This window comes from Rhipicephalus microplus, chromosome X (assembly GCF_043290135.1).
Source record: "Rhipicephalus microplus isolate Deutch F79 chromosome X, USDA_Rmic, whole genome shotgun sequence".
Lineage (NCBI taxonomy): Eukaryota > Metazoa > Arthropoda > Arachnida > Ixodida > Ixodidae > Rhipicephalus > Rhipicephalus microplus.
This window is the reverse complement of record NC_134710.1, coordinates 309,589,405-309,600,684: the sequence shown is the minus strand read 5'-3', so window position 1 is coordinate 309,600,684 and position 11,280 is coordinate 309,589,405. Positions and strand designations below refer to the sequence as shown.

The 11,280-nt window shown below is 47.3% G+C and overlaps 1 protein-coding gene across 2 annotated transcripts in view; it reads right to left on the bottom strand.

The window, feature by feature from the left end:
* Window positions 1-7,737: 7,737 nt before the first annotated feature.
* LOC119161324 (GPI-anchor transamidase) overlaps window positions 7,738-11,280 on the bottom strand; it is a 38,153-nt gene continuing 34,610 nt past the window's right edge. Inside the window, exons 8-9 of one of the 2 annotated variants that reach the window (XM_037413735.2) lie at window positions 10,698-10,870; window positions 7,738-7,966 (exon numbers count right to left, since the gene is read on the bottom strand). In XM_037413735.2, coding sequence (XP_037269632.2) covers window positions 7,885-7,966; window positions 10,698-10,870 — 255 coding nt within the window. In that variant the 3' untranslated portion in view covers window positions 7,738-7,884. Of the gene's footprint in view, window positions 7,967-8,049; window positions 8,129-10,697; window positions 10,871-11,280 lie in introns of those variants that run through there. The other variant, XM_075879490.1, reaches the window with a different exon arrangement.

Here is an 11,280-nt window from a genome sequence, read left to right as displayed (position 1 = left end):
TATCGACCCCTAGTAGTGATTCGCGACCTAAAATGCAACTGAGGGGCGAATAAGAATCACTTTTATTGATTTATATAACTCATTCTCATAGCGCGTAACGAAAACTCCACAGTTTCGTGCCAAGCATAATCGTGGTCATGAAATCATTAGTTTTATGCTGTTATCTTCTCTCAAATGCTCATTCACTCCAAATCGACATGGCAGTTGAAGGCATACGATATTACACTAAATCTTTAAAACAGTATAAAAATAACGTAATTTTCTGGCTTTGAACTTCTTCACATATTCGTCCTAATGATTAATGAACTGTGATGCTATCTTCAACCTTTAGTTCGGCGGCTTTTCTTCTAAAAATTTTACACCAAATCACTAATCTACAAAATTACAATGGCTGAAATGTGCATCTACAAGGTAACACTGACTAACCACAATTAGCACGCCTGTGCCACAATTGCTGAAACTGACCGCCCCTTTTTCTCAACTAGATTCTTTTGAATCACACACAATGGGGTCACGTTCCTGGCGGTTTCCGAGCATGCCAGAGACTACAAAATGCACAAACTGTAAGCTGTTCACTGCCGTCATATCTCATTTTACACTTTGGTCGGCTCCCCTCAGGAATTTGAAAGGGACGCCAGATACAGGGGGGAAGGAAGCCTGGGCCATTCTCTTTGTGTTCGCCCCCAGGTGGTATTTGTCCATTGTGCTCTTTCGCCTTTGACCCTTCGACAAGGTCGCTTTCTTGAAGTCGCGTTTCGTACCTCGTTTTCCCCCTCTACACTTGTGTTGCCGTTGGTGCCAAAAATGACATTTCTGCAAACCATCTGATGGCCTACCCTTTCGTCTTTCTCGCGGCGGGGTGGGACCTGTCCTAGGCTTACGCGATACCGAACACTTTCGCTTTTTTCTTTTTCGGCGATGTTTTCTTGCCTCCTTTCTCTCGATTCGTCGGAAACTGAGGGATTGGAAAGCTCGTCAGATCTTATGCTAGATCTTCCCTCTCGCGAGCGCTTTTTGAACTCTGCATCACGACGGGCTGTCAGGCCAAATTATCTTTGTCAACACTGATGAAATAAACTGGGCCCTCTCAGATGGCATCGCTGCTCTTCTGAAGCGTCGGATTCTTGCTCTCATCAGCCACTGTGCTAACCATGTCTACTTTTGACGCTCTCAAAGCGTCCTCTTGAGGCACAAGGAAGGTTTCTAGCTCTTTACTCAGCCCATTAGGGCTGCTAGCACCCACCTAATCCTCGAAAGGACCGTCTTTTGATACCGCCTCGACCTCTAGACTGGCTAAGGCCTCGCTTTCCGCATGCTTTAGCTTGATGCTTTCTAGAATACCCAGGCCCTTTTCTGTCGCAATCTCTGGTTTTAGCGCTTCATGACGCATTTCAACGTCCAGTGCTTCCCCACGCGCCTCGCTTTCAGACTCTTGTCTGAGCTGCTCTTCTTTTCTGCAAACAGATGTTCCGAATATACGGAACATCTCTGCTTTTACTACCTCGTAGTTCGCGTCCTGCTCACTGAGTCGTGCAATAGCATCATCTTCTTCACAGGGCAGAACCGCGAGTAGCCTTTGACACCATGTGTCTCGCTTCAATGACAGTTGCTCGCACTTCTGCTCAAACATCATAAAGTACAAGCCAATATTTCCTGAATCCGTATATGGCTGCATGTACCTAGACATCCAGAACTCTGCCTTCAAGATGCGATAAGGTACCACTTGCTGGGGACTACTGGCCGACCTATTCCTCAACTCAAGTTCTCGTTTGCGGATCGCAATCTCGTGCGACAGTCTTCACCATTGCCCCCCCCCCCCCCCCGCTGTGCCAGGCCTGCACAGCTCAACACAACTATCAGCGCCGCGTGGGGGCGCTGCATTTGAGCCAACATTGTAACACTCCTCCCCTCTTAGGAGGTAGACTACAGGGAGTACTTATTCACCGGTTTCCTAGTCCTCGTGCCACATCGCAACTTCAGCATGCTAGGCGTAGGCACGACAGAGTCACTGTTCACATGCACACCACTGTTGAACGCAGTCCCGTCGCTCTCCGTGGCACAGCTACTCCCAGAGAAGCTAGTTCCAGGTAGCTGTTCCAGATAAGGCACTTCTGGAACAGCTGGTGCATGAAGAAGCGGCGGCTCCAACTGTGGTAGAGCTGCAGCGATAGCAGTTTCAGGAGAGGCCAATGTTTCTGTCTGCACAAGGCGCAAGTGATCGCTGTGCCGGTTTCCCAAGATGCCATCTTCAAAACGGACACTAGCTGATGACGGAGCGACGTCCACAACACTGGCAGGCACCCAGGGTGTACCCCTGCGAAAGTTTCGTGCGTACACGTCATCACCTGGCTGCAGTGATGCAGCCTGCCGGGACCCTCTGTCAGCATACAACTTCTGCTTGAGCTGTTTTAGGAATACAGATGTCTGCAGGCTTGGCCTGAGGACATCCAATGGAGTCTTGAACATTCTTCCTTTCAAGAGTTCACACGGTAGCCGACCTGTCACTTCATGTGGTGTGGTCCTATAGTGGAACAGAAACCTGGAGATCTGCGTTTGGAAGTTCCCAGAACCAGACCTCAAGTTTGTTCTTCACAGTTTGTACAACTCGTTCAGCTGCACCATTTGAGGCAGGGTGATACGGCGGTACAAGCATGCGGTGTATTCCATTTCGAGTTAAGAACTCAAGGTACTGGGCACTGGGGAAGGCAGGACCATTGTCGGAAACTATGACATCAGGCAGGCCATGCTGAGCGAATGCAATTCTCAATGCAGAAATGGTAGCTTCTGCAGATGTGGAAGACACAGAAAAGACTTCTATCCACTTCAAGAACGCATCCACAATAACCAAGAATGTGTGACCTAGGAATGGTCCCCCAAAATCAATGTGAAGCCTTGACCAGGGTCGCTGTGGAAAAGGCCACGGCGTCTGCTGAACAGGCTGTGCAGCTCGATGTTGAGTCTGGCAAGTAGCACAGCTCTTCACGCTGTTGGCAATGTCATTGTGAATGCCTGGCCACCAAACATGGCTCCTGGCAATCGTCTTGTTCTTCTCGATGCCCGGGTGGCCCACCTGACCACTCGAGGCGAAGCTTGCACGGGAACAGGCATGTTGGCACCCAGCAGTCCAAGAAGTGGCTTGTGGTCAGTGTGTGCTTCGAATGAGATGCCCCACAAGTACTGGTGAAACCGATCCACACCAAACACTAAAGCCAGTGCCTCCTTGTCGAGTTGACTGTAGTTTTGTTCTGCTTTTGACAAGCTCCTCGAGGCAAAAGCAATGGGATGTTCCCCGCCATCAGCATATTTGTGCGCCAGAACTGCACCTATACCATAAGGCAATGCGTCACGGCTGAGGCAAACAGGCCTGGCAGGGTTGAAATGCACAAGAACTGGAGCTGATGTCACCAAGTGCTTGCAGGCATTGAATGCATCTTGTTGTTCATGTCCCCACTGCCACTTCTTCCCTTCACAAAGAAGCAAATGCAGTGGACGAAGAAGTGACGAAAGATTGTGTAAAAAACGCCTGTAGAAGTTTACAAGTCCTAAGAAACTCTGAAGTTCCCTGACATCCTGAGGCACAGGTGCATGCAGAATGGCTGCTACCTTGTCAACATTCGGGGAAAAGCCTTCCTTGCTGATGATGTGCCCGTGATACTCAACTTGTGGCACGAAGAAATGGCATTTTTCAAGTTTCAGCTTGAGGCCAGATTCCTGAAGCTTGCTAAGCACAGCACGAAGGTTGCGAAGGTGCTCAGCATCATTTGCACCAGTCACAAGAATGTCCTCGAAATAGACTGCTACATGGGGCTACCCATGTAGACTGCTACCCTGAACAAGTTCTCCATCTCGTGCAGATGAGACGCCAGAAGGCAAACCGGGTGTACTGAAATAACACCATATGCGTCGAAATAGTGACCTACTCCCCAGAGGACTCGTAAAGGACAACTTGCTGGTACGCATCTCGCAAATACAATTTTGTAAATTTCTCACCTCCAGCAAGCACAGTCCACAGGTCCTCGATCCTTGGAATGTGGTACTGCTCCACTGTTGCCACTGGGTTTATGGTGACACCAAAGTCTCCACAGATTCTGATGCGTCCATCCCTTTTGGTCACAGGAACAATAGGTCCATACGGCAGTGGACGTGGCTTGAAGAACCGAGGCGGAGCATTTTGATTGATATGTGGGGTTTAACGTCCCAAAACCACTATATGATTATGAGAGACGCCGTAGTGGAGGGCTCCGGAAATTTAGACCACCTGGGGTTCTTTAACGTGCACCCAAATCTGAGCACACAGGCCTACAACATTTCCGCCTCCATCGGAAATGCAGCCGCCGCAGCAGGGATTCGAACCCGCGCGGGGTCAGTAGCCGAGTACCTTAGCCCCTAGACCACCGCGGCGGGGCGAGGCGGAGCATCTGAAGGAACATGTAGAGAAGCTTTAGCACCCTTGAATGTACCCAGGCCTTCTTCAAACACTTTGGCGTAGTCTTGGACTAGGTGTTTGACGTCGGAAAGTGCGCGGATGTTCACTTCAACATCGGAGACGCCGATGCCCAGCTCACGCATCTAGTTGCGTTCAAGAAGAGTGGGCGATTCGTCTCCGGTCAGAAAAATAAGTAGGTCGGTCTCCTTGCCATGAAACTTCACACTGACGTCAGCTTTGCCCTGAACCTTTTTTAGTTCCTTGGAATAGCTTCGCAGAAGCACTTGTGACGGCTGCACAGGAACCGAAGGAAAAAGCTGAAGAAAACGCGATTTGGCCATGACAGAGACACTTGCCCCAGTGTCCACTTCCATGCGGAGCGGCTTGCCGCAAACGTCAACAGTAACGGTGAAAGGCGGCACGTCGTAGTCGACCGGCCACATGTCAAAAACTTCGTAAGATGAAGTGATAGCGACGTCCTGCTTGCGTACAGTATTAACACGATGACGGTTACTCGACGACGGTGAACTGCAAGCCGAGAACGAACGTGCCTTGGGCTGTTGCTTTGGGCTTGGCTGTCCCTTCGTCTCGAATTGCACACCTTCGCCAAATGACCTCGTTCGTGGCAGTAATTGCAGATTTTCTTCACATGCTTGCATTTTGATGCAAGATATTCGTCCCCGCAGCGGTAGCAGGTTACGCCCCCAGAACCTGACGAGACACGATGAGTCGAGAAAGCGCTGCTTGTGTTCGCTTGCGCTACCTAACCTGCGTACCTTTTTGCTGCTTCCATTGCCAGGGCGGTCTGCACGGCATCGTTGAAGGTGAGATCCGGTTTTTCCAGAAGTCTTGTCTGGACATTCACATTGTTTATGCCACACACAACGTGGTCGCGGAGCATGTTTTCGAGTTCAGCCCCGAAGTTGCAGTGCATAGACAGGCTTCTTAGTGCTGCGATGAAATTGCTGACGAATTCCTCTTCCGCACAAACGCGCGAGTTGAAACGAAAACGCTGCACGACAGCAGAGGGCTTCGGACAATAATGGCTTCCAGGAACTTGAAGAATCTTGTCCAGCGTCTTGTCACTGGGCTTGGCGGGCTTGACCGAATTGCGGAGCAAAGCATACGTTTTCTGCCCGCAGCAGCTGATGAACACGGCAGTACGCTTGTCTGGGGCGACATCATTCGCCAGGAAAAATGCTTTGAGCCGGTCTACATAACAGCGCCAGTCGTCTCCTCCCCCCTCGAATGGCTCGAGGTTGCCGAAACTTGGCATGGTGAACAGATGGCAGAGCGGTGCGGGAACGAAGACTTACATAAAACTTCCTTTCATGCTCATCGGCAGTTGTTACATGTGTAGCTTAACGGATGGCCAGGCAGTAGTGATACCGTGAACAGTAGGCCATCAGGCCCGCGAAGAACATGAGAACATGTTGAGCCCTTTGCCCAGAACGAACTGTCTATATTGTTTCCAAAACGCCCCCCCCCCCCCTCCCCACAGTGCCAGACTTGCACAGCCCAACACAACTATCACCGCCGCGTGGGGGCGCTGCATTTGAGCCAACATTGTAACAGTCCTATGCTTCACAAAGCTCCTCATCGTCAGCCCCCAAATCATTAATCACTTGTATGATTACGGGTTTTCGTGACAAACCCTTTGTATCGATCCCCGATTCCTCACACAACAGCAACAAGTCTGGCTTGTGCAGTTCCCGTAAGTCCATGATCGTACTGAGTGCTCGCTACTTCCGAACATAACTTCCCGAAACAACGAAACTGAGTCTTTCGGCAAAGTTAACTACCAGTTCCAAAATTTACCCTATTTTAAAACCTGGTTCACTCAAAGAAAAAGCCAAGCACTCGCCCATATATGATCCATGTCTCGAGACAGCTGCTTCCTGTGGGCTAACTGTTGCTGTCACTTGTAGCTTAGAATCCCAGCGCTCTTCACCAGTTGTTGCAGACCGGGGCCTACCCGAAGCGTCCCTTAAGACGTGGGCTGCCAAGATGTCAGGGTTACGTAAGACCCGGACTCGCGTGGTGCAACTTCTGGTGGAGGAAACTAATGCTGACAAGTTGGGGATACGAAAAGCAAACTGGTTTACTGGTGCTATTTACAACTATTTACAGCATAGAGGTTAGGAGTTCCGTGAACCACGAGTGTGGTGTGGATGAACTGTTAAACCATGGTTCAGAGCAACGTCCAGCACTTTGAAGCGTTGTTTTAAGCCCTGTCGGGCTCTTTGATTGTAACACCATTAACACACAAGACACAATAACACAAGGTCGCCGAATAGTAATTGCACCTCCTGACGCAATGCTCCTCTGGTCAGTTTCACTGAAGAGAGGGGGAGTGAGTTCCTTCCCGGAACAAGTTGGCGGTTGGGTTGCTGCTTCCGCCCTTCCCTGGAAGGGCAGCAAAGGATTAGCGACTTGTGCGGTCAAGCTGCTTCGCCGTCTCGCTAAACAAGCCATGTAGGGATATTGGCACACGGACAGTCAAAGTTGCCACATAATCCCTTTGTTGCTTCCTGCTGCTTGAGGCTCCTTCCGAGAGAAGAGCACAGGGGCTCCCGGACGTGGGAACGTCGCTCGGCTCTGCTTCTCATGGCGAGCATGGCGCCCATGGACGAGGGTCACAACAGCAGACACAAAGGGGTTTGTAGACGAACTAAAATTCACTATTAATGATACTTGCATATTACTTATAAGTGATATCTGCTATACGCTGTTCCAGTTTGATAGCTTGTGGTCGTGTTGGTGTGTAACATGCGCGTAATGAAAAGACATCCTCATTGCGCTTTTTTCGTGCTTCGAAACCAGATGACTACAACTCACAACAGCTCCACGACACCTGACCTACGAGCACTCGTTGAATCATGCTCTTTTCTTTCGCCATCTTTTTATAGGTGGTTTGCATCTTGATACTTTTACGAAATCATTCAAAGTGGTGTGACAAAAATCAGACATGGCGAGTGAGTGCGTTTCCAGGCTTTCGCGCCAGTTAGCGCCATGATAAGAACACTTGGATCGTAGACGTCATCGCTACTAGCGCATCGTCACTCAGGATGGCATGTGTGAAATGTGTCACACCGAACATGTAGCACTAGTGTCAATGTCGCAAGGCACTCTATTTTCTATTAAGCTATTGTAAGCTGTTTGCCGTCGAAATAAGATAACGTCCACGCGACGGACACAACTCAAATTTGGCGCAGACGATTTATCCACACCAAGCAATTGAATGAAGGACAAATCTCGATTCTGAAATTTGATGTCGGGGCTCCTTTACATATAATGGAATCTAGGCACTCTGATAGTTCCATTTTTTTTATTAAATATCATAACTTGCAAGCTGGTACAAGTGTGCTTATCTACAGTTTGTGCATGACTGTACAATGAAATAGCGATGACCTATCCTTGGTCATTGCGCAGACATCCCCCAAGTTCATGTGGCTTCGCTATGAAAGGAACGAAAACTGCCTAATTTTTTGCCAGCCTTGCTTCTGGTTGACAGTGATGTTTTTTTCTTGTGGTTTGCCTCTGAAAATTACAAAAGGTCATGTCACACAGCAATTTACAAGTCAAGAACGAGTGCAATGATTTCATTGAGAAGTCTCAGTTGAGGAGCACATACTTTGTCAGGAGAATTTCAAGTTTGCCATCCTGTTGAAAAATTCGGCTTTCATCAAAGCTCCGAAATACCTGCCAAAGTGTTACACACTTCTAACCAAAATGCTGCAAAACTTTTTTTTAAGCCAGCAACACATTACTTATAGCAGTGAACATTTGGTAGTTAATATCCTCACAATTCTTTATGTATGCTGCTAAGAAGGACTTTATTGTTTGTTCCATAAAATTCAACCATAAAATGGCAAGAATATAATGAAGACAAGTAGCATCAATGAGACAGAAGCTTTCCAGTACCTTCTTTTTCCTTTACTAACTCACAGAACATTGAATAAATGTGCTAGTCTCTAGCCACTTCACTTCATCATTGCCCACAAGAGCTTGCACTGCACTTTGCTAAATACCCAGTGTGCAATCAGTACCCAGTATCCACTTAGCGGGCTGATAATGCATTTATCTAATGAAACATTTACTGATGGGAATAAAAGAAGGCCATGTGGACAGTCAAGTCTTTATACTATCGCAAACCATCAATCAGTCTAAAGCCTGAGATTTTCATGCTGGAGCATAAAATGTTTGCCTCATCAATGTACTGACTGAAAATGCAAGAACTTAATACATGAAAGTATTGTTGTTGACAGCTGTAAGAAGTCTCTACTTGTTTAAGAGCTTGCCTAAAGTCGTGATAGTAAAATATTATCGCGGTACAATGCGAACAGAAGACAGGCAGACGTTGGCAAAGTGATAACAGTGTGTTCTAAGCAGCTAAACAGCAAGATCGCATCCTTTGTCTTCGAACATCCAGAGGCCTACTATATAGTGTCTGCTAAATCCCCTCATTGTCGTTTTGTCCACATGTATATGTGCGTCAATATTTTCAGTTTTAGATGTTTCTTTACAATAAGGTTCAAAACTTATGCACCTTTCAGTAGTATTTAATCATAACAGTACTTTGTTAGAATCAACATGAAACACACTGTCAGCATCCCAAAATGATGGGGTGAGACATCTCTGGAGTATAGCTTGCACTCATAGCCTTTAGTTGGGAAGCAGTAATATGTGAACATAGCATTTGAGTCACTTATAAATATAATGCATAACTAGAGCAGGAATTACCGTAATTACTCGAATCTAACGCACACCTTTTTTCCGGTTAAGCGAGTTCATAAATCGCATGCGCTTTAAAATCGGATGCGAAAAAAAAAATGAATACGGTCATTCTATTACCATCAGCATTTCGAAAATGGCCGCCCACTACGTGCTTCGGCATGGCGCGTCGGCCATTTCTGCCCATGTGTTTCCCATGTATGTGCGGCACTTCGTACGTGTGCTGAGGAGTTTGTCATTTTGTAGTTCATTAGCATCGACGGCATGGAAGGGCCGACTCCAGAAACTCGACGAGTGCACCACGATGCCGCTTTTAAAAGAAAAGTCATCGCATGTGCCGAAACAGACGGAAATTGGCCGCATCGCGGTCGTTCGGAGTTCCCGAAACGTGCGTGTGGGACTGACGGAAGCAAAAGCAGAAGATTGTCAAAGATTCATGCAAAGGCTTCAGTGGACCGCAGCAGGGTCGGTTTCCGCAAATTGAAGTGCTGCTCGCCGAGTATGTGCTTGAGCAGCAAGCGGCACAGCGGCCCGTGTCGACAGAACTACTCCAAGTGCGGGCTATGCAGTTAGCTTTAAAAAAAGGGCTAACGCGGAGCCAGTTCAAAGCGAGCAGGTGCTGGCTAACTAACTTCATGAAGAGGAAAGGCTTTTCCCTCCAAAAGAGAACGGGCCTGTGCCAAAACTTGCCGGAGGAGTACGAAGAAAAGCTTCACAGTTTTCAGAGGTAAACTTGCGGCACAACAACGGCTACCTGCTTGGGCAAATCGGGAATGCCGATCAGACGCCTCTTTACTTCAACATGCCTGGCACCACAACCGTCGAGAAGAAGGGGGCGAAGCAAGTTCGCATGCTGACATTGGGCCACGGTAAAACAAGAGTGACGGCAATGCTCCGTTGCACGTCAGATAGGCACAAGCTTCCCCCGTACCTCATATTTAAATGGAAGACGCTCCCGAAAGGAGTCGTTTTCCCGAGTAGTGTGATCGTGCGAGCCAACGAGAAAGATGGGTGCGCATTGCAATCGATGTCTTACTTTTTTTTTTTTCTCGTCGTGAAAACCGAGTGCACGTTACAATTGAGAGCGCGGTAGAATCGAGTAAATACGGTAAGCTTTTTTGTGGAACTTGTGCCCCACAAACCTGTTATGCTGACTATGCTGAGTACTTACTACCAAAAATTATGGATAAGGTATAGCATAAATATTGCACAAAATCAAGCCACATCACTAAAATCATTAGTTTCAAATGAAAGCGATGTCTCAGTTTTCGCGTTCATCACTACTTTAATGGAAGTACTGCAACAAGAAGTTTGTTTGATAATAACCGCTATTTCAATTCTGTAACTGCTCCCTAGGTGTAACAAATGCACCTAAACTAAGTGACACTTTAGCATCCCATACCCAGTCTTTGATTATGAACATGCCACAGTTATTTATTTTTCATTAACAATCATACTAAAATTTATCCTCATAAGTTGCCATATTCTCTGCCTGTAGCACTGCAGCTGTAGTATAAGAGCTCGCGGCCATACTCACAGAAATGAGTTCGATGGTGGCAGGGGTTTCAGTGAGACCTTCTGTTGAGTGAGTTCAACATTCCGCACACTCCCGAAAAAGTCTGTCAGGGGCACTTGATCCAGGTTACGTGTGAATAAGTCCTTGCGTGACACCGCTGTCGAGATGCACACTGACTTGGGACAGACACGCAACTGCAACATAGAATATTGTTGGCATATGTGGAGAAGCTGAGTCCAAACACTATGCTCCCATCTAGCCAACTGTACCAGCTTTGGTATTAAGTAAGGTTTTTAGAAACAGCAACACAAAATTGTTGTTGATTACGACTAACATAACTTGCATGACAGAATAAACTCATTCTGTAGATAGACCTAGGAACTCATACAATATGAAAGGGAAGCTAGCCCAGCTGCAATAACAAGTTAAAATGGGAGGCTAAGCAAAGCACTTGCTCAGTTGTGTCTGCACTGTTCTTCATCGCCAGCATTGTAATGTAAGCTTTTGCTGTCATTGAGTGAAATCATTTGCTGTTTGCATATTCATTGATATCAATATTTACTTCTTAATTTGGTTAGTAAGTAAATATTCAGAACTACAATGA